The sequence below is a fragment of the Ciconia boyciana genome, chromosome 10 (genome assembly GCF_034638445.1).
Source record: "Ciconia boyciana chromosome 10, ASM3463844v1, whole genome shotgun sequence".
In the NCBI taxonomy this organism is placed as follows: domain Eukaryota; kingdom Metazoa; phylum Chordata; class Aves; order Ciconiiformes; family Ciconiidae; genus Ciconia; species Ciconia boyciana.
The window spans coordinates 40,692,677-40,717,241 of record NC_132943.1 but is presented as its reverse complement, the minus strand read 5'-3'; the positions used below and the strand labels follow the sequence as shown (position 1 = coordinate 40,717,241).

General features: G+C 40.1%; 1 protein-coding gene across 3 annotated transcripts in view; it reads right to left on the bottom strand.

Annotated features, from left to right (window-relative positions):
* Positions 1-24,565, bottom strand: part of SPAG16 (sperm associated antigen 16) — a 419,391-nt gene that overhangs the window by 39,064 nt on the left and 355,762 nt on the right. Inside the window, exon 16 of one of the 3 annotated variants that reach the window (XM_072875061.1) lies at positions 12,249-12,330. The exons of the other annotated variants lie outside the window; for them this stretch is intronic. Coding sequence (XP_072731162.1) covers positions 12,272-12,330 — 59 coding nt within the window. The 3' untranslated portion in view covers positions 12,249-12,271. Of the gene's footprint in view, positions 1-12,248; positions 12,331-24,565 lie in introns of those variants that run through there. 3 annotated transcript variants of the gene reach the window in all.

The following is a 24,565-nucleotide window of genomic DNA, read 5'->3' as shown; positions in this document are numbered from 1 at the left end:
AATTATGAATGGTATTCAAAATGAAGTACACCCAACACATGCGACCTGTAAATAAAGAATATCCTATGGGGGAAAAAAGAGCTAAAAGAATTCACCAGTGAATAAATACAACACAGCATAATTACAGGCTCTTGTGTTTTTCAGCCACAGTACAATCATGCAGTTTACTCAAAAGTCTTTTAATATCCTCTGGGTACATACTGCATTTACGAGAAAGCTTTCTATTGTGAGCTCGCTCTCGTCCCTGCCTGGCCCTCCACACTCCTTAAATGTACTTTTGGGAAACAGTCTGCACTTGAAAGGGGATGGAGCACATTCTTGGAGAAATAATGGGCTTTTTGAAGTTCTAATTTTGACCATTCTCCCTTTCTCAGATCCTCCAAAGTCCAAATTCCACCGATATTGATAGCTATTTTTCAGTGGACTCTGATTGGCCTTGGACCACATCTTTTTGTGCTAGGTCCCAAATTTATTTGTTTATTATCTTTTCTCGCTATTAAGGAGAGGAAAAATATTAATAATTCATTTATGCTAAGTTATCGCCTTACTATTTTTAGTTAAGACAATTTAGCAAATCAGTCATTTTAAAGATACTGTACTACTCCAGTAATCCAAGTATGTGTGTTCACACATATTTAGTGCTGCCTGTGCCCACTTCCCCCCATTATGTATCTCCTGGCAATGTGAAAAGAGTTAAAGACAGAAGAAGCCAATTTTGCAAAGTCCTAATCGTTATGCCGAACTTTAAGGGAGCAATAATTCTGAAGTAACATGACATTACGAGTGGACTGCAGCACTGTGTGTTAATGCCAGCTGACTAGGGTTTCAGCTATTCCACCATCAAGTCAGATGAGATCTGGTACTGTTATTTTTTTTCCCTGCAGGTCACAGATATTCCACAAGAACACTTGCATTTTGGTGGATATGTAAGTATTTATATATAGTACTTTGACTCTTTCTTTATTTTGAGACTTCTACAACGCGGGGAAAATTTATATTGGAAATCCAGTTAAAACCAAAGTCAGAGAGATCTTTTATAGAGATTATTTACTTTAAAAGGACCCAAATATAGTATCTTAAATCCATTTGTCATTGATACAAATGGATTTGCCTCTTTCTTGCTTTGATCAATGGGAATTTGGTAGTTTGTGAGGCAGTTAAGCGTTCCAAAGCTTTCCAAAGGCAAAAAAAGGCTGCTACAAGTTGTGTTTGTGGAAGTACCAACTAGTGACAATGATAGAATTTGACTGATTTGCTAAACCATGAAATCAAAGCTTGCTTTGTTCAGAGCATTAGCACATTTTCTTTTGACTGTGTATTTATTATAGAAGGTGCACTTAAAGAAAAAAAAAGAGACAGAATAAAGCTATTGGGATTGAGATCATGGGGATATTGAATCAAAACCAGGTTCACTCAGTTAACCACTAACAGAAGTCTGTATTAAGATACATTTTAAAGCGGTCTTGGGATCCAAAAATAAACTGTCTAGATACGAATCTGAATCAGCTCAAGAATACTGTTGTTATTACAGAGAAAGCTGAAGCTTTATGAATGAAGGTGGACTGGCTAATTCAAGGTACAGGACTGGATATAGCACCAGTCTCAGAGTGAAAAGGATAAAACCAGCTTGCTCCCCCGCCACAAATTACACATGTTGAAGTGGATTACAGAAGACACACATTCTAATGAAAAGAACTGCAGAGTGAACACTCCTGAGATGACAATGAGAGGAGAACTTGTTCTCCAAACCCCACTCTCCAAACCTCTCTTCCTCCCAGCGCCTTGACACTCCTAAGAGCTCTCAATCACTCCTTTCTGTTAAGTACTTGCTGTCTCATTTCCCTCCTGCTCATCATTTACCTGCTTCAGCTCCTCTTTGTTCCCTTAAAAGTGGATTAAACTTTATTTCCCTCCCCCTCAACAACTAACCTCATCTTCAAACATGACCTCCAGCCCTTGCCATCCTTGCAGTGGGAACCTTGCAAGTACAAGTACTGTGTTAAGAGGAGGAGTTTCATTGAAGCTTTTATCGATGCACACTTCCCAAGGCACACAACGCAGTGCCCAGGGAAGCAGCAAGGCCAGGTTGGACCTTGGTGAAAGGGTCCTCTAAGAAGTAACAAGACACCCTACCTTTTCCTTCCAGTCTCTTGCCATCATACTAATTAGCCATGGAAGGTAAAAGTTCAGGATTAAACTGTGTAAACATGAATGTCCGGAACGATGGACATGGATCACTTCAGAACATGCAAGAAAGAGAACGTGGTCTGGATCTTTATTATGTGTCATTTTAAACTAATCTTTAATCTTCATAAACACGTATGAAAACTCCTACAGTATCACAAATCAAAGGTGAGGTACATCTCACCCCACTTGAGCTATCTACAGGTTGTATGTCTAGATGACACTCGTGATTTATTTAAACTATTTTTTGATGAGATGAGTCATCATTCAGAAAATAGCTCTTTATCTCTCCAGAGACCACAGAGGGAGCAACTTCTAGATGATTAGAGTCAGTTGAGATGGAGTCTTTCACAGATAGATGAACAAATCATACAAACTGTACAAATTAGGAAGATGTAATGGAATATTTTGCCTGATTCTCAACTGCAACATGTTAATTGGCTATTATTTGTAAACTCCTGACTTTGTTTACACATATTTAAACAACAGAATGTGGTTAGAGAAGCAACTTCTATTGTTACTTTGAAGCACTGATGTTAATTTGGTAAATTTTGGAGAAGCAGTCAGATATAAGCTGGAATTGTCTCTAAACATAAAGACACACTTTTAATACTATTCTTTCTCACAAGATGCACGGTTTGCAGGAAAAAATTATTTTGTAATCAGTAACCAGTTCAGTCTTAAATGACTGAACTTCATATCACAAAATAATCTGTTCACATTCAATGTAACAGCCAAACCTGGCAGAGAAAAAATTTGAGGAAATATAGTTACAGCTTACATGAAAATATAACAGAGATCAAACAATATAAAATAAGTAATAGAGCTTTGATAAAAGAGTATGGTGAACACAATTCAGAAATGTTCATTTATCAGATAGGTCTGTAGAAGTCTGCACTGACATTCGGGATTTGGACAAACTGCACAAGTTTTGATCTATCTCTGGAAAGACCGAGGAATTGCTACTTCATCCAGGATATATGCTAGAGAAGGCTTTTCGTATAATTCAAATGAGCACAAAGTATAGAGAAAGAGTAAGAAAATTCTGATTCAAAATCAAATCTGGATGCAGGGACTGTGAAAATTTGGATTCATATTGGATAGTCTGGGTCTGAAAAGATGTAACTTAAAGACTCAAAGCAACTCCAGCTACAGCTAATCAACAGGAATATGTTCAATTTGTAAGCGCCAGATTCCAGTTACTTTACTCATATTGAATTAACAGTCTTCCTTTACAAAAACCCCCTCTTAAATCAATGAGTCTACTCTTGAAGTAAGAACATCACATCCAGTGTTCCTTATGAGTTGATATAAACACATCACAGATGTCTGGTAAAGATAGACCCTACTATCTGCAGCTGCACAGCATTGAGTAGTTGTCATCCTAATATTGATTATTGGTTAGATTACAGATGTGTGTGAATGAGAGATTCCCACGACATGTCAAAGTGGAATTAGCTTTCTCATGAAATCAAAATAATTTCAAAACCCCATTTTTTGCTTGGGTTAAACATTAAGATGCCTTGACAGCTTTTAACACAAAGACTTACTGCATATTTTTTCCAATCAAATTCCTAACAAACAGAGATGAGTTCTAAATGAGTTACAATCTCTTCAGAAAAGATCTAGGAGCCATTGCAGACAGCTCAGTAATTCACATAGCAACATTCGCACTAGCAAACCAGACTGCAGGCTCAGCAAACCAGACCAGCAAACTCCTGCAGACATACAGGAGTTCCTATACGAAATATGTATTAAATGTTGGCATTTCATAGTTTTAGAAGACACACTGAGGTGTGGTCACTCTTGCTTTGAAAAGGTCATACTAGAAGCAAAGATGCTTCAAGGAAAGGCAAAGCAATGGGCACAGACATGAGAGAGGGTGTTCCCAAGGAAAAATTACATTTGGAGAAGGTGAACGTGACACGAGCACACTCAGCTCCACTCCCAGGTGAAGGAGTGCAGTGTGGTCCTGTTTCACCGACAGCGCAGTCAGCCCACGGGGACCACGGCATGCTGGCAGAGGCACAGACAGACTGTGCTGTGCCCTCTGGTATATGGCTATGCCCTAAACATATATACAGGTAACCTTATATACTACAGACAACCACGTCAGCGTAAGAAACAACTGCTTCAAGCTATCCAGACTGCCTTTTTGCCAGAAACGGCCACTCCTCTAGCAGTCTAGCACACGAGTGCAAAATCCAGAGGCCTAGCTTTATATTGTCCACAGGAGAAGAAATGGCAAGCAGCACAAGGTGGTAGCATTTTAACTTGTCACAGATGTCTGGCTAGTAAATGAGAGGCAAAGACCTTCCAGAGACCAGAGGCTGGCCAATGTCAAGAGCCAGAGCAAGGAAACTGGAGACAGCTTGGCATGGAGAAAAGGGGGGTATAGGAAAATAGCATGGGGTAAGAGGTTTCCTTTCCCACATTTAGCTTGTTAAAAAGTAAGACTACGGAAAAATACTGCAGTTATCTTGCAGTGCCCAATGACACTTCACCTTTCTGAGTATCAGAACCTTATATATCAACTTCAGAGTATTTCCTAAGACTCTGAACTCATTTGTTTTGCACTGACCATTACAATTCCCTACTAAGGGATATGTTTGAAAGGAACCGCTATTCTCCTCGTTTTGGGGGACACAAATAACCTTAAACACAGAAGAAATTCTCTGTAGAAACCAGGGAAGGTCTACAGACTGGCATATGGCTCATCAACGATTTCACAGCAACCCAGTCCACTGATCACAGAGAGAGTTCACTGATCATGCCTGCTACCTCTCCTGCTTCTGACATGTCAGGCCCGAGAGAGATGCATTTGATCGTAGGATAAATGGAGCTATACAACACAAGTGAAGGAGTATTAATGTCCTTTTCAAAGTTCCTCATGCAACTTCATCTGGAATACAGTGTAAACTGTAGTTTACCAGCTTAGTCTAAAGTGGCACAGCTGCCAAGCCCAAGGAGAAGATCAAGGAAATGAGTAGATGTAATGTAGCAGATCAAAAATGGGGTCTGAGTGAGGCTAAGTCTGATGTGACAATGTAAGCTACAAGAGTAAGCATGGCGTTTTAAGTGAAAGAAAAACATACAGGAAGATAATTCAGTATGAATTGACCAATTATGAATAAATGTAACCTAGAAATGAAAACCATTAGAAATGCGAGGTCTTCAGCCAGCCTTACAGTAGGATTAGTGGGGAGCAAAAAAAAAAAACAAAACACCACCTAAATGATTTTTAAAGAGAGCTTGAAACTTTATGTATGAGGAAGAAAACCATCTGTGATTACTACACTAAGAATGACACTGTAACATTTGTGGTTTAGGACATAAATTGATCTTCAATGGGAGTTGAGGTGAAACCAGTAGACTATAAATAATGGACCACAGGAAAAGTCAGTCTGTTTCAACAAGGTAAGAAGTATACTAGCCTCTTTCACCAGTTAGCTGAAACCAGTGGTTTCCAGTACTTTCAGTGGAATATGAAATATCTTATACGTGCATCCTCAGTATTTCGTTAAGTTTTTCACTTGCACATATATTTAGTTAGTTTTCAATGACGCAAAATTACTAGGCATACTAAGATTCACTTGCCATCCAACCTTTTTAAAGGTCGCTAAGTTAATGGATCTAACATTTAGAGACATATTTTACCCTTTGTACATTCCTATTAACTTCCATAGGGTAGCAATGGGAAAGATTGCTGCAAAGTTCCCTCATGTGGTTAATTTATCTGTAGAAAGACTTACAAAAACATGCAATACAAAAAGCATTTCAGCTTAAGAGGGAGAGGGAATGGACACAGACATTATATGCACAGAAGATGGAAAGGCAAATAGGAAGGGAAAGACTTGAAATAGTAATGTCTTGGCAATAAATGCCAGCCTACCTGAATTTGAAGGCAATGAAAAGAAAAAGCAGATTAAAAAAAGGCACAAACAACAATATTTTGAATTGCTAAAGATATTGTTTTCTCTTTGGAATAACTGTTTTATCATACACATTAAAATGTATGATTTGCTTCATTAATCACACTCATTTCCCTAACAGAGGTACGGATATGATCACAACTTATTTCACAGGACCAATATAAAAAGGTTGAGCTTTTATTTTCTTTCATTTGAGTGTTCAGTCTGATTACTGTGAAAACATTTCCACCCCGAAAAGTTTAAATGCTTTGTACCTGAATGTACAGGCTGCAATAGCCAGCGGCATCTTTTGCCTACCTGTAGTTTCAATTCCAAATTCCCTTCCCTGACTCAGGAAAGAGAGATCAGTGATTTATTTCTAAACAGGTTACCAAGAATAAAAGATCTGGTTCTAGACTTTTGGACTTGGAGAGAGCAAAACCAGCTGCAGCATGAGTTTAAAGGGGAAGAAGATGAGAAAAAACATATGCAGGTACAGAGGTACGCTTTTGGAGTTACATGGCACTCAGTTAGAACACCACATACTAATAGTGGGATTAATGAGGATTGAAAAGGAAACATTCTAGAGAAACTGAATGGAGCCAAACATTAAGGGTTAGAAATACATGGGGAAATTACTTACTGAATCATCAAAAGAAAGGAATGACAGGTCATTCTAACAAAGAAACTGAGAAAGGCGAAGTTCAGCAATACCACGGTTTAAATGCTTCCCCCTAAGATGCATTAAATGAAATTCATTTCATATGAAGAAAGCTTCTCCTGAATTTATGGGCAGAATTTGTCTTTGTGCAGCTACCAAGGAGAAAAGGCAAGCGAGATCGCATTGAATAACAATCAAGAGAAGAAGGGGAAAATTTTCAAAGACAAAATACATCGGTGGAGGGCTGCCTGGAAAAGGGGGTTATTCTCTCCACAAAAAAGCACTCTGGATGAACAACAGGCATATCTTCAAATTTTTTTTTTCAGTCAATATGCTAGTCAATCCTGCCAGAACTGCTTTTACAAAGGCAAGCTAGTCCATTGGTATTTATCATTGAAAGTATTGCTTTGGTATGAAATTACAGAGGAACTATGCAACTAAGGAAGTGTATGACAGAGGAACATTAAAACTATGCTCTTGGGCAGGTGTTTTTCCTGGAAACTAAAAGAAAACAAGAGAAATCTTTAATAAAAAAATAAAAAAATTAAAGCAAAGTAACAAATAGAAGTCAGATTCACAGCTGGTATAAACTGGAAGGAATTCTTTGTCTTCTCATTGAGGACACACTTGTTTGAAGCAGCTGCCCGATGAGAGCAGTGCCCTTCATTTTTTTCACCTATTCATTATTTCTGCTCTTCTCCAGACCTTGTTTCATTCCACTACAAAAATGAGCAGAAGAGAAAGGGAGTAAAAGGTACTTGTCCCTATCGGGTTTTCCCATTGTTCCCTTCCCATCATCCACAAAGTCAACATGATTGGACTTTCTTTGGATTTTACTTTTTCCACAAATTCTATCCCAGTAGCAAAATCACTGCCTTTCCACATGTGAAATGTTTGTTAAGAGCACATGCCAGAGCTGCAGCTGGGACATAACTCCCTCCTCAGCACAGGAATTAATTTGACTCACAGCAGCTGTGGGTCACGTCCTGTGTCTGCACAGAGTAGTACCGGTATGTTGAATAAAGGTTTGTTTCTTGGTGTGCTCAAAAAATCATGAACCAGATCTTCAGCTGTTATACAACAGTAGACACGTTTTAGAGTTACACAAATGTCAACCCTCCAGCGAGGAAAATGCACAGAAAAACAGGGCCTAATTTTTTCAGCGTGAGAAAATTAACATCTCAAAGTCAAGTGACCTCAGCTGAGGTTCTGGTTTATTGGTTTAAATGTCTTTTTCACCTTGAAAGATCAAGTCTGTATGTACCTGATTTCTTCAGTATCAGCTACAGCATCCCTTGAGTTCTATGTCTTTAATCCTGCAAAGCAGAGGTGACAGTACATTTACCACTTGTTTCTAGAAGCTAGATAAGCTCCCTGGTTAACTGGTGAACTCTAGAGCTCCTAAATCAAGATGAAGTGTTCATATCAACAATTGGTTTTAATGAATCTGCATCTTAGTAAACTCCAGCTAAGCTTAATATTCATTTTATTTTACTGAATTCCTTTGCTTCCCTCTGAGAATTTGTATGTGTGTCTACTTCACTAAAAGCTCTACATATTACATTTTTATTTGTTAATGTTAATTTGCTTAAACAAAAGGACAGTGTTTGCTTAAACAAAACGGACAGGATTGGAATGATCACAGATGTGAACACAGTCTACTCAAATATCTTCATCCTCTGTGCCACAATGGTATTTGTGCACTTAAAGCATTTTCCTCATTAAACACAAAGTGTTGGAGCAATATAAAATGCTGCCAACATTCTTCTAATGCATCGTTGGTTTGGAATAAAGCTTTTTATTCCATTTGAGCTCAAGTGGCTAGGTTGCATGTGAATAATTAAAAAAGTACCAACAAAATGAATTTACCTATGTTTGCCGGGAAAAAAATATGCTGCAATTTAGTAGGCAAAGAAGCATCATCATCCAAACTCAAGGAAACTCCAAGGTAGTAACTGGATCACAACAATATCAGATCATATCTGATAACATGTTCTCCTGTTTGGGATATTTCCCATCTGCATCTACGAACACGTAGTGGCACTGACTGCCAGTATCTTTACTCAGCATCCTGAGGCTGCCACAGGCTCACCTCATCACCTTTTGTTTTCATCCATGCTGCAAACATGTGATCCCATCAGCCTGAAGTAAAGCTTGCTCCCTCCATTAGAAAGAGTGTTTCTCTGACCAATTGGTGTTACACAATATATCAAGATGAAAGGCAGAAAGCCAGCCTCGGTCCTTCATCTCTCTCTCAAAAGCTGGTATGTCCTCTCTACCTTTCTCTGGAACTAAATTTAAGTTCTTAAAATAGCTAAGTAATGTCTCCTGTGTAACAAGGGAAAAACTCTTAAGTTCTTACGCAATATGAACAATATCCAGTAATCCAGAGGCAGAGCGAATAACCTAGGACTTCTAATGTAAGAATCTGAAGAGCTTTTCAGAATTCATTTTGGTGAAAAAAATGTTGTTTGTCATCTAAGAAAGGCCACATTATTTGAGTTCTTATGGTCAGCACATATGAAAAGCAGTGCAAAGTCCATGGAAACCAGAAGTTCAGGAGTATTCCTGCCAGAAATACCTGTTTGTATTGATCCATCAGATACACAAGTGTGGGCGTCCCTGAGCCCCGAACACCGTGACCAGTCTTACTCAGTTCAAACCCACACCTTTCACAGGTTTCTCTTTACTGAGAAACACATTGAGCTAAAAGAGTGGCTCTCTGATAGGAAAGAAATGAAGATATAAACTCAGAATGATAATATGGAAAAATAATCAATATTCTCTGTACCAGGCAGTCACACTAAATGCAGATGATATGCACTGTATGATCCCATTTACTGACTGTGAACTGCTTGAAGGCACGGTGAATTCACTCCTCTGAATGGTCAGACATGGATTACTGTTATTGCCGCTTATTTTATGGCACACAAATAGTGAGCTAAGCACTTCAGAGAAGTGGAAAGATACAGTCCCCTTATCCCAGCAGCTATGTTAATTCATGGACTGAAACCCAGGGCTTAGGAACTCTCCTTACTCTCCCGCACATTGACCAAGTCCAGCTTTCACAATTTCTAAGGCACTCAAACTAGAGAACTGAAGGGGAATATGAAAGAATAATTCAGATTGTTACAGCGTGAAGGCCTAAGGCAATTAATGCTTCAATCGACAGACAAAGTACTGCATGCATTTCCCTAACAACCTGAGATATGCTAATTTAGGAAAGAAAAAAACCCCCAAACACAATGACTTCTAAAATTTGAAGCCGAGAAGTTCAGGCACAAAAATATTAAAACTTTTGAAATGCACATTTATATGCAGGCATGGCAAGATGTTTGTCTCCTTCATTTGCATACACACATCTAGTAGAGATGGACACAGCCTACCGACTTAGATCTGGTTCTAAGACGCGCCTCACCTTTCCTAAATCGGATTTCTCCAGAGAAGCAGAGGTGCACAATAATTTCCTTCACAATAAGCACAATAAGCACAACAATTGCACTTCAGAGGCCAAATCATAGCTCCGACAAGAGAGTGGCTCCTTGATTGTAGCAAGAGTTGCATGTAGCTATAGACAAAACCTTTTATCGCTTTCCACAGAGGATTTAACTTCATGTTCAGGACATCTTCCTGGAGAATAGCAGGAAGCCATCTGGGATACCTCACATTCACCTGCCACTTTCACTAGCTTTAACTAACTACCTAAACATCTCTTAGGTCAGCAAGTATGTCTGAGTAAAGGTGCTGGTTTTTTTTTTCCCCCCAGAAGTAAATCTAGTTATTGTGTATCTGATTCTGGAAGGACTTCCCAGATCTGCGACTGGTTGACAGTCAAACAATAGCTATACATTTAACATCTCCTCTGGGAAAGAATATACTGGTAGACTATTAAGCTAATTGAAGTTATGTCTGTAGTTATCTATGAATGCTCGATACCAGCATCTGCTCCCACTAGCTCCAAAGCTGCACATAGCATCAGGCTCACTTGCACAGTGTTTGCACAAAGCATAGGTTGTTAGTGCTGGTAGAGCAATGTCACAACAACTAGATGAGATACTCATATTTCCAGATTTATTGTGCAGCACGTACATACCTGCAAGGCTGCTACATGGGAACAGCATTCAGAGTCACAACGCTGAGAGTATCACCTTTAAAGAAAGTCTTTTTTTCATTTGTTCTGTGGACACACCCTTCATAATGCCAAGGGAGAACTTATGAAGGACTCTACAATGCTGCTCCAGTAACTGATGTATGATCCAGACCCAGTAACTTCTCTGCTCAGCGTCAGTGGTGGGGCAACTGTCCAACTAAACACAGAAAAAAGCAAAACATGACATGCACATTCAATGCATGTCAGTGAAAAGAAGAAAATGTGACACTTCTGATGGAGTTTTGATATTGCAAACAGCTTGTACTATGCCACGGTTTAGCTGTGACAGAGCAGAGGGTTGGCTTGACTAGCCTGATTTTGCATGTGTCCTCTGTAACAACACAGCAGCTTATCAGCTTTTCACACAAACATCTTTGTTCCTCCTTCCTTGCAGTCTGTACAGGCGGCACAGCCTTCCTCAATTACTTTGTTAACCACCACATTGCCTTTCTCATGCTTCTTTTAGACCTACCTATTTCAATATGACTATCAGAAAACAATTAATAATAACATTTACAATATCAGGAAAAAACCCGATATATTTGCATGATGTTTTTTCCATATAGACAGAAGTTAAACAGCTGCTTTTCTGAAGAAGTAGCAGCAACACAACAGGATTTAATTTACTCAGAGTCTAGAGCTACCTGCAATACCCACAAAACACAGACCCACCAAAAGAGAAATCATTTAAGGCATCTCAAAGAAGCATAAAACATAACACACGAACAACAATATCCTGAACATATGGCTTTCTTGAGTTTCATTCCTGTGAACAGGTTATAGATGACTTTTCAAAATTAAAAGCAATAACAGAGCTTCTCAATAAATCACAATACAGAAGTCGCTGGTAAACACATTACAGCAAAGATCTATCCTGATTCCAGCAAAATAACTTCTAGTAATTCTTCCACTGAGCCTCTCTCTTATGGATATATATATATTACCTCTTACTATACTATATCCCAGTGGTATATATTAGATTGTACTTCTTCCACTCCCATACTTCATATGTCACTTGTATATGCTTATATAAAATCTCGTGGCTTACGTAAGTTCTTGGGAGAAAAACACCATGTCTACATGGATGAAGATAACACCAGCCCAATGCCATGCCAATTACGATTACAGCCTGGAGGCATTGCTGTAGCGTGTAAACACCAATTGACCAGCTGTGTGGGTGTACCTGGAGGAGGGACGCAGCAATTCACAGCTGCTTTGCTGCCCCTTGGAAGATGTCTTCAGCTCTTATATCGCACTCTGGCCGCTGTTCTGCTCTAACCTCTGCTGGATCCGAATCGGCACACAGCTAGGCTGGAAATTAAAACTTCAGCTCTCTTGTTGGATCCCCTCTGAGTCAATATGAATTCAAGATTTGGATTTCTTAAACTCTGCTATTCTTCCTGAAAAATTGCTTGACAGTGGCCCTAAGAAGAAAAACATATTTTCCACCATGCAGCGCCACATTTCTCTTTATATTAATCACTTCTTGGTCTTAATAATACAGAAGTTAGCACATCCATACAAAACCATAAAGAATAGCACTGTAGTGTCAGAACGCCTGACAACTTCCACAGCTTTGGCACTGATGTTACTCAGATGATGAAAGGCATGTCCGGTGGCAACGCCTGAAAGGTTCAATATATTGTATTTCCACAAATTCTGCAGACTTTGTGAAAAGCCCGCTGTCCACTGTGTAACCAGAACTCCTGTTAAATCTCACAGATTCTTCTGGTTCCTCCCTTTCAGGAACTGCAATTTTCAGAAGCTGTCACATGTGTTTCAACATTTAGCAGAGAATAAACTAGCCTGAATGCTGCTTTTGCTATTTTAATTAAGCTCTAGCTTCCACCTACTTACATTTTCTTTAAAAATGCATAAAATTATGAATTAAATATACGCATCATTACTCATCAAATTGTTTATCTCTGTACTAATTTTATATATATACACAGATTAAATATTCATGTGCTCCTTCTCCCTTTCAGAGCATAGTAACTCCTAGTTCCTTATTCTCCCACATTGGTGTTTCCAGTTGCATTGTATAAGTTGAAGATCATTTAGGTAAAAGCATGCTTAGGGATTTCTGTCTAAGAATTCCAAATTAAGTGGGTTTTTTTTTTTTCCTATATTAGTAGTGGAGAGCTGTCCATATGCTTACATTAAGCCTGACAGATCTTCGATTACCCCTTAGCTTGTACTTATGCAGCTATAATGCAGTTTAGATACATTCCATAGCTGTTAATGGCTCAACACACTGAGACCTTGAAGAATAACAGCCAAGGTTATTTAGTAATGTAACGCAATAAAATAAAATAGACTTCACCATGTATGCAAAAGTAATAAATGCTTTGCTGATTTTAAGGCATATGTTTCTTTAAAGTTCTCAGAACATAAATGATTTAACTGCTACGCACACGCACAAACACAAAATCACAAGCCAAATTTACTGCAAACTTTGCAAGCTGCAATAAATAGGTAAAGACATAAATTGCTGGCAATTAGGAATTTACTGAAGAGGGTAGTTAGGGGAATTGCGCTGATTCAGAGAGACGAAATGCAAATGTATCGTGCTTATATGTACTGCATATAAGCAGTACAGGGGCCACTGCACCTGTGCCCTAGCTAAAGCTCCAGCAGCATCAGCAAGCTCCATCCACCACGCAGACCCCGAGGATGCAGATCACAGTGCAGCAGTGAAATCCTAGAGATAGGGTGTTTCCACTGATGTTAACCAGAGCTGTGTTTGTTTGGCACCTAAGACCACACCACCAGCAGTACGCTGTATTTATAAAACAAAAACATGCAAGCAAGCACTGATTGCCACCAACACTGCTTCCAGTTACAGACTTGAGACGTTCTGAAGCTGGTAATGGCAGCAAGAGGCTGGAAGTCCTTCTCTCAGTGTCTCTCTGCCTCCACACGTCCTGCTTTTCCGTCACACTGAAGGGCGGCAGTTGTTACCGTAAGAAATCACTAGCACTGTAAGAAGTGCCTGGCTATAGCCGAATTATCATTAGCAGAAGCGCTATTTCAGTTCCTGGAGATTACACGGCTGAGTGAGGCCATTCATGGATGAGCATGGATCAAAATGTCCCCACTGCCTGTGGGTTAGCAAGCCTCCATGTACTGAGTTACCTCTCTACCAATGTATTCAGCTTGCAACAAATTGTTGTGGAGTAGTCTAAACTGCAGAAAAACTGTCGGGGGTTAGGTGAAAGACCTCTCCCGGGAACACTCAGCATGGCAATGCCACTTCTATAGGGGCTCTGGCAGCAAGCTGAAACAGAAGGGTGATGACTTATAAGCCAAAGGAAACAGAGGTGGGAAGGAGCACGCTTGAACTTCTACAGTGCACAACACACAGGAATCATGCCCAGACTCAGCGAAGCCAACACACAACTGAAACAGACCACTGTGGCGGTCACAGAACCTCGGCGGGCAGGAATGCCCCTCCTTTCCCTGTCCCTTTGGCAGTCCTGGCCCCAGGACAGGCATAACCCAAATCCCCAAACTGCTACACAGGTGGCAGATGAAATTCCTTGCAAAAGTTGATCTTAAGTAAAATCTATGCCATGAAAAGTCTTTTTCTTTCCGTTCCAAGTGCACGGTTTGATAACCCAGGATTACACTTAGCATCCGGTTGTTGGTGTTCATGATGGCTCGAGTCTCTGTGCTGGTGCATGCAAGGTCCTCTGCCCTCAGATCAAGTCGGGTACAGCATCCAGCGAAGGCAGCCGTTGGCAGGAGTCAGATTCGGATTCAGTTTATAGCTAAAATAAGCTGTAACACAAGCCAGGCACGAGGGAAATCCATTCAATGAGCAGCTTGAACAAATCTATGTTCAATTAATGTAGCTTTTCAAACACTGTGACAATGTTTGTGCTCTAAGAAGATGGTTAAGACATTGCTGCCACCAATCATTACGGCAGCTCTCCTTCCTCTCGGGAAGCAGTGTCAGTCCGGGAAGGGAGCACAATTAGCAGTAACAAGAGAGTATGTGGGGGAGTGCAGGATGAAAGGCAAGACTGAAATTACTATTGAGGCATTCCTTAGGAGAAAAGGAATTTATGAAGAGAGGATGAGGACAGGGAGGTGAAAGAGAAAAAGAAGGAAAGAGGAAAACTTCCGAGACAAGAACAGGTGGAGAGGGGAAAAGAAAGGGGAGAAAATCTGGAGGAAAATCAAACACAACAAGGAGCTTGAAGAAGAAAAAACATTATTCTGCGATCCATGGTATTAATGTTGTCTAATTTGGGGTAGACTTGTATCTTCTGTTGCCTTGCCCTGCCCTCCTTGCCACAATTGCCCCGTTCACCCCATCCATTCCATTTCATCGGCATGGACAAGAAATAGCACTGAGCTACAGAACGGACATTACTGGACAGCCATTTTCTGCCAGATATAATGTATAAGGGCTGAACTGTGCTGCATATTCCTCCATCCACCACTCATGCTCTCTGTCCTCTCCCCAATCACTCGTTTTCGTGAAACCTTAGGGAGTTTGCCAGCTCGTACCGTGCTGCCCCTCCTTCTGGTTTAGCTGCAATTAGCGAACAGGTTCCAAGTTATTAAAGGAGGATTGACAAACACACGGAGGGCCTGACAGATGGACCAATTATATAAGCCTTATTTCCTTAGGCGTCCAGGCTGAAAAGAGGACAAACCGTGAGGAACACGAATCATGCTGAGAGTAAAGAGAAAGTGCGTGGGTAGGTGGCTGAAGGGGTGGGGGAGCCAGGGAATACAAGACAAAAGAGATTGCTGCAAGGGAGTTGAAGGGGAAGGGAATGAGCAACAGAAGGTGGTGATGTTACTGGAAGGGGTCTGGAGTTACGTGTCAGAAAAGGCAGCTGGTTTTGAAAGGAGAGAGCATTACCTGGAGCTGTAAGATGCTCTGTAATGACAGGAGCGCCCTGGGAGAAAGAGTGTGCTGGGAACGTGGTCCAGGAAGTAATAAAGGGAGCGCAAGAAGTTGGGGATGAGGTAAAGGACAGGGAAGCTGTGAATAAGTCTTGAAGTCTTCAAGGGATGAAGGCAAAATGAAGAACAGATCTCTCGTTTATGCAAAGTGAGGTTCACCGAATTCGATGTTGCTATGGTGATTTACACCACCTGAGGACCCAGGTTCAACTGTTTAAGGCAATGCATATAATTATTCTTTTTATTTTCCCAAATAAGTACTTGCAGCCTCTTGCTTATATATAATGTGTTTCATAATTCAGAATTCTGCCACGGTTTGACAGATGATTGATGTACTCACATTACCAAAGCTAGTAGCAGTCTTAACTGGAAAGGCGCAATTAAGAAGTATGTTATGAAACAAATGCCCTTTACAACTTAAATGGTATCTGAAGAATTGTGTTTTATTTAACAGATATGTACAAAAGAGAAAAGAAGCAAAATTCAGTCTTTAGAAGATTGATTTCATTTAAAAAGTAAAGAAAGGACAATAACAAAGGATAGCGCTTCAAGGGTTATATAGAGAAAGCTGCGTTATCCTGCGTAGACAGCAGGGATCCAAGAATCCAGTTCCGCATTACTACAAACTTCTCCTACAACTTTTGGTGAGTTATTTAAATCCCTATGCTTCTGTTTCTCAACCTGAATAACTGCTGGAACTAAACTTACCCTAAGGATGTATTTTGAGACTTCAGTAATAATTCCCAAGTGCTTTGACAAGTGCTACGTCATGTAAGTGAAGAATGTCATTATTAAAATTGTGCTTCAGAAATCATCACTAACAAGGAGTTGTTCTGTAGCTAAAACAGTGCCAAAACCATTATTATTAGCGTGCAAATCACAAAGCTCCCATCGACACGCAGGAGAGGCGCAGACGAGAGCTGTGCCTGTACCGCAAGGGTAGGATACGTACACCCAGCCTCGCTGTGTGTTGTGATGCTCAGCTGCTACTACCAGTTAACCTACAGCAGTGCAAAGCTCGCTGCAGACCCATGCGCACAGTCTCTTTTCATCTGCAGACATCCGACCAGCAGTACCTCAACTAATAGTAAAAATGTTAAAATTATGTCTGCTGGCAGATGCTGCGGTCTCAGCTGCAGCGTAGGGGTAGCGTAGCAAACACAAGTCATGGCTGGGGTTAGCCGGAGAGGGATAAGTTGCCGGAAAGGGGTAGTATGGCCATGTTGAAGTGTTGCAGGCTTGATTCCTGTTCTGGGGTCTGGCAGTCACCGTTATTCTGTTCCTTGGTGGTGTTTTTAGAAGGTGAATTTTATCTGTTCAGGGTTGTAGGACACCTTTCTTTGCAGGGATGGTGGTTCGGTACAGATACTGGCTTCATATTGAAAAATCGTATTTCGAGATGCATTTTAGAAAGAAGCCTGATTGAATAGACTGTAGGGAGGGTGCTTTATTTAGGAACAACGAGGAGTGTATGTAAGCTTTAACAGAAACATTAATTATGTGAAAAGCAGGCCTGTCTCCATCTCACTTTGCACAGAAAGTTAATAAGCTAAGGCTATTAGAAAAGGTGCTAAACATTTTCTTAGAGAACGCTCTTTTTCCTGTAAACTCTTTAATCCACTGAAATTTTAGGAGAGCTTCTTGTGATTTGGAACTGCTCTACATAAGTTGTTATTTCTCTCTAACATGCTTGTCTCGCATGCGGGATAAATGTTCATATAACCTGATATCATTTTTAGGTAAACACTGAGATGACTGATTGTGGAATACAACAAGGTTACTTGATGCTATGACTGCCTGCTAATGTGAAAAGCTTGTTAGCTGTCTAGTTGTCTGGCAATGCTTAACCAGCTTTGTCTACGAATTCAGACGGAAAAATTATCACCTTTCTAAAAAAAATTTCAGAAGAAGAGGCAATGCCTTCTGCAATAGATATGTAATTATCCTCTTTCAAGATTTCATTCAAAAAACCAGTATTTTGAAGCATCTGAGGTATGTTATACAAAGGTAAGCCTTTGAACTTATTTCAACCTCTTTTAAACTTCTTTTAAATTTCAACTTCTTTTATACCCAGGTAGGTCAAAAAGAGTATTTTGAAAATAAGAATAAAAAGAAGACTTAAAATCCTACCTCTGCTCTGCGAGTTTCATGCAACAAGAACAGATGCAAATAAAGCTATGTTATATTTGTAGTGCACAGATTACGCATGCATGACCTGAAAAGCTTACCAAGACACATGACAATGCTGAGCCAACTGAAGGGTAAAAGCTAATTTTGAATCCAGACGTACTTGAAAAATATAAGTTTTTCCACCTTCTACGAAATGGTGAGGAAAAAGGTGTTATGAACGTTCTTCAAATTGAATGTTGAAATTGTTCACTCAGCACTTTTTCTGCAATACAGTATGTGCCTAACCTTTATAGCTGGGATGCCTCCCGAGGGAGATGCATCTCTCCAGCTGAGAACCAATGGCTTACACCACATATTCCTGCAGACGGAAAATAGTTATATCCTTGATTTACCTGTTCCAGGACAGCACCTTACACACCTTTTTGGAGAAAATGACAAATATTTGCCCTTTGGTCAAAAAATTTTATCTAAGTTTATCTAATTTTATCTAAGTACATAAACTGTTTCATTTAACTGTGATGCATCAAACACAAAGCCAGGATTCAAAGCCAGTTTTGTGTTGATTTGCAAACTACTTATTTATCTGTGGTATATACAAAGATGGGACACTGTGCTGGAACTCATTGCTAGTGTTGGGGTACTTTACTCCCCTTCAAGAACAAACCTACTGACTGTGGTGAAGCATCAACTAAAGAGGAGATACAGAAGGGACTGTAAACAAAGTGACTGGAATTAGATTGCAGTTTTACTCTGAATACTTCCTGTCTTAAATAAAACAGCAGCCATTCCTCATCACTGCTTGGTTTTTGGCGGTGATGTCCCTTACAAAGTTGCAAAGAAGATCAACCACTTCTGCACCAACAGAAAGAACCCGAATCCTCTATTTGCTCATGTAGAGACAGGTCTTGAGGCTTAGTCTGAAGAAACAAAAGCAATACTTCCTGCTGTTTTCAGGGTGTATTTTAGATAAAATATGTCAATAGTCGACAACTCAGAACAGCTCCTCTTGCCTCACCCCAGGCCACAGGAGTCACTGATGAGACTCTGCCCCAGTCTTAATGCTGGCTGGGCTCTGCGCCCACTGTGCCGCTCCAGGCAGTCCCTCTATGCCTCCCTTTGCACCTCTTCAACTGCGCCTCATCTCCACTTACACTGTACCTTCCTGCCTGCCTCAGCTGCTCCTCATTAGCCTTTTCATGCACTGCATAGCACACTGGGACATTGGCATGGTTGGGGCTCTTAATTGCCTCTCTAATATTTAATAATACCAGAATATTACTAATGAAGGTGGATAAATATTTGGCAGGTTTGCACAAATGCTCTCCCACAGTCCCCCTTCATAGCATCTTTCAGGATTTGATAGCACACCTTTAAAGCAGGAAGTTAAAAAAAAAAAAAAAAAGCATTGGTTGTGTTCTGGAAAAATAAGGCATACGAAAGTCACTGCAATCAATCTGAACTTCTTTCTGTTAAAAACTAACCCTGTCCTACAGCTTTGTTTTGTTATTTTTGTCAGATCCCCAGATTCATCTTGTAATAATGTGCTCTCTCCCCAGAGACCTAGCCAGTGCCTTTCATCAGCAACAGCCTTCCAGAAGTTACACTTAGCTCACAAAGCAAACACAATGTTTGGCATAATATTTCAAAAAGGTCATACTGCGCTTCCTAACTTAATGGCCATTTATACTGCTTTACAACATTTAAATTCACACTCTGCTATCAAGTGGAGCCATGCCATCTAAAAATAAATGCTTAAAAGCTAAATAAAAAAAATATGTCCTAGATACCTGCGTTTGGAAACGTTTTCTGCTTATCTGAAGACAAATTCTGATGCCCTTCTTCACAAGTCCTTTAACTCAAGGGTAGGTCCACTGAAAATAGCAGGATAGAAGCTGAGGCTGTTACTCCCAGGTATTAGATAGTGCCATAGGTTCCAGAATACCCATAATCTACCTCATATGACCTCCAGCAAAGCATCCAAGCACCTTGAGTTTGGTATTTATTTTCACAACTCACCTTTGAAAGAAGGAAAAGGTATTAATGCCAGAGGACACTGATGCACAGAGAAATTCAAAGCACGTGTATGCCATGCGCAACAGTCACAGACCTGCTCTACACATACATGAACCAGTGCCAACCCACAAGTCTGGAAACCACGCCAGCCTGATGCTGAGCCAAACGTGGCGTCCTCCTCATAAGCATGGCCTATGAATTTTAGCTCAGCACTCCACTCCCCCCCGTTACCTGGCCCCTGGCTCACATCTGATTTCTGATTAGCGAAAAGGAATTTCACTACAGCTGACAGTGCCATTTCAGAACGCGGCTGATGAAAAGTCAGAAAAGCAGCATTTGCCCATAGGTAACCACTTAAACTAAAAAGCTGATAGTAACTCTTCTTTTGCTGAAATGGAAAAGTTTAAACCTAAACTATTGTTTCTTTGAGGCAGTACAACCTGATTAACCAGCACAACAAAGCTTCACCAGGATTTAAAGCAAGCACAGCTTGAAAATACAGCCACTATCATTAAAGTAAGTTATCCTTTACCATTCTTACACACATCCATAGATAAAGCAGTATTCTATCAATTCATTAATTTAGGTACAAAATCAGCTGAAGGGCACAGGGCATTTCTTTGTGCCTTGAATTATTACTTATTTCTACTTGAACCACTGCATCCGTACTCTTTTTACCCACACAAGTGAAGTAGCTCCACATGGAGCCCACTTGCATACAAGCTCTAAAGCCACCAAACTGAAACAGCTGGTGTCCTGCAGGTACAGATACATGGGGCACAAACAGTTAAAACGTTGACATTTCCCACATCACAGTGTTTACCTTACCTGTAGTATTTGCAGTGATTCCCTATGCTTGGAGGGGGAATCGCTGCAAATGCCACTGACCCAATTTTTGCTTCCTAATTTGGACTTGCTTGTACATATTTCATTTTATTGTCTTTCAAGCTACACCAAATCTTTGAAAATTGCAATGTGCCAAAGTTGTAGGCAATCCACGCTGACACTTTCACACGTCTGGGAACCCTCCCTCATTCATTTGTTCCCACTTATTCAAACCACAGGTTTTCACTCACTTGCATATGAAGATAAAGCAATCCAAGCATTTCAAATATGCACATTCAACATTATGTTTTCTGGAGTATGTTTATTAAAAAAACCCCCATTCTATGAAGAAGTACTATATCAAGCTATGAATTGGTACATCAATATCATGGTAGATCAGAAAAAGGTACCCAAAATGAAAAGCATAATTTTGCTCTTTTTACATTATTTTTCAAGTAGCTATGCTATGCAATTCTCTGTTATTTTAAAAATCTCCATTTCCTACCAAAAGATGATAAAGGCCAGATGAATCCCAAAAGGTTATTGTGAGTCCATATTGCAATTAGCAATGTCCAAATTTACTATGCTGTGCAGTTACTTCTGCATTCCTGATCTCCTGTGAAGCCTAAATTTTGCTTATGCTGATATCACGATGGATTATGTACATTGCATCTTAAATTTAATGCATGTTTTACACTAATTTCAAGTCTCCACAATTTTTCCTTGAGCATAATTATGGAATGGTGATTAAGGCATGTATACAAAAGGCTCTGAGAACATTTATCCTAAATCCAGATGCCACAAAAGTCATGTGTAATTTTTCAAATGGGGGTGGACTCATCAACATTAGACAGATCTCAGGCAGCTCTATTCAGTGTTTTCCCCTTAGCATCACTATTCAGACTTCCTTAATTTCTGTCTCTTTGGTCCCTCCTCAAAATATAGTCTGAATGTAATGATAGCCAAATATGCTGGGGGGCTTTTCACTGACTTCCAAGGACGTTAGGTGAAAAAATCAGTACGTACTTCCACAGCTCTCCCAGGCAGTGGCTCTTTCCTCACACTACATCAAGAGCCGCTCCATTAACTTGATTCGCATAGCACTGGGATGGAAGACAAAACTGGAACTATTTTTGCTTGCCCTAGACAATAGCAGTAGAAAAAAACCCTCACATTTCTCCAATAGTTGCTACATCTAGATAGAAAAGTGACAGCAGTCGTCTACAACATCGCATCCTACAGATCTAATACTCTGCAGACCTGCTGTCCTGTTCTGAGTAGGATGGGAGGTGGGCAAGGATGAAAGGAATGTTTTCCTTTCCATTTGTAAAGATTCTGGAAATTATATAGCTAGTGTCTTGCCTGCCCTAAAATGAGGAAAAGCCACGCAATCACGAGACGAGTGGATGGAGTAACCAGCAGAAAGTCTGGCAAAAAGAGAATCTCTGTGCCTTGGGTTCACAGAGCTCACACCAAACTGCAGAGAACGTCTGACTGACAGGACCCCAAAGAACTGCCTGGGCCCCACGCAGCAGCTGCCACAGCTTAACATCAGGATGCGGTTCGGTATCAAAAATCTAACAGGGGCTTTTAATGCTAAAGATGTTATTTTGTAACAGCTGTTTATATCCCCATACAACCTCACCACTGGCTGTGCAGTGACTTGGTGATATTCCACAAGCGTGGAAAACATGAACTGTCTGCCATGAGATGGAACACACAAATATTTTCAAATAAAATAACCTTTCCCCTGCTACAAACAGAGACAAATACTGCAATATTCCTAAGTTAGTTGCACAAGTCAGGAAAGTAACAGTTGTGATAAATTATTCCATCTTAGAAACTTTCTTCCTTTGGGCACAAACTACTTTCAGTATTTACGATTTAAATAACTAAATTATATTCTTCCATGAACAGAGAGAATAAACTAGAAATCAGATGCATGGTCATCCCCCATCACATTTTTGTGGGTCTATAATGAAACATTTGAGAAACCGTAGATGCTGCCTCTGATCATGATTGTTCTGTTCATTAGTAACACTTCCACAAGTAAACTTACAGCCACAGTGCCAATTAAAGCTACTTAGTGGTGTTTGGAAGTTAATTAATAGTAAATTAAAGTTCTGAATTTCATGCAAATTTTTCATCCATACATTAAATTTGTCTCACAGCTGGCATTTCTGAAGAATTTTTTGTCAAATTATTTTCATGTAACAAAGGAAGCAACTAAAATGGCCTTTGTGCTTCATTTCTGGGTGTCATTGGAAGACATCCTTCAGGATATTTTACCAAGTATTTTCAAGGAATGCTTTCTCCCTCTTCCTATTTGTAGTAGCTGTCTATGTTGCACTAGCATTAATAGAAATTCCATCCAAAACTGGAACAAGAAATCCTTCAGGCTCCTAATTGACTTCACCCTTGTCTACTCACACTCACAGGACAGTGTTACTCCTTTCCAGTTAGCAGGCTACCCGATGTGTTAAAAGGAAACAAAATGAGATTATCTACTCATCAGATAAGTAGGTATATCTAAGATAGATTGTTTGTCACATTAAAATATTTATATGGTAAAAATGAATTAAAACTGACATGCAAGAGTAGAAACAAGTTGAAGAACAGCTCAGGAAGAAAGAAAAAAGGGTCATCATTATTTGTCAGGCTTTCATGCTAATTAACTGATGGACCATTTGTTCCATAAGCTTTCTATCACCATATTTTTCACAGAGAATTAGCTAGTTCTTTCATCAGTTTGCTTCTACATATGCTATGGGCTATGTAATATGTCACAGGTTCAGACTGGGGTTGAGGTTCCAGCCTGGCCATGGGTCACTGAGACATCTCACAAAGGAGCGCATGGTGAATTCCCTTTGCAAGAGGAAATACTGCAGCAGGCCCAAGCTAAACATCCTGCTCCCTGAGAGAGCTTTCCTTTGCCCAGGAAAAGCAAGGGTCATGCAGGAGAATTCAAAGTCGGGGGCCTGGTGAAACTATAGCGAATGGTGACAGGTACTTTCTTGACTTCATGCTGTATTGCACACTAGAGCAGTGACCGGGCTACAGACCCAAATCATAATGATGGCAAACCAGCCTAATTAGCTTGCTTAGCCCTGGGACTTCCTCAAGGTCAGGGCCAAATTCTATATCGTTAATTTTTCTGTGTCAACAACACACAAGGAAGGAGGACTGCAAGCATCCAGATTAAACTGATAGAGCCGTAGTGACTCTATTTGCATTAGCTATCTTCTGCATCTTGACCAGATCAAGAGTCAACAGCACACATCTACCTCACTGAATCTCTGGGGCCACTAACTTCAGTAGAGTTGAAAGAGACATGAAACCTCCAATGACCACAACATCTGATTCAAGATTGCAAATTGCCTGTTCAGGAGCCCATCATGATTTCAGAAGTCAGTGGAAAGAACAAGGAGCCACTAGAAATGGAACACAATCAATTCAATTTGATAACAGCTATTTTAAAGTACAGTTGAGGTCAGCTGTAAAATACAACTGTAATTGTACAGCTTAGCCTGTAAAATTACTCTTCGCTAATACAGCTATGCCAGCTTACACTAAGCAATCTGTGCTACGGAGCTTATGGAAACAAAATTTGCTTAAAATTCCACTCCGTTTCAACAGGATGACACTCAGAAGGATGTCTGGAGGGAGTGTTAGTTTATACGTAACGCACAGTTCTGAGTCACCAGTCAGCTATGTGATATAATTGTCTATGTAATTCTAATGGTAACCTACTGAATAGAAGCTAAAACCAGA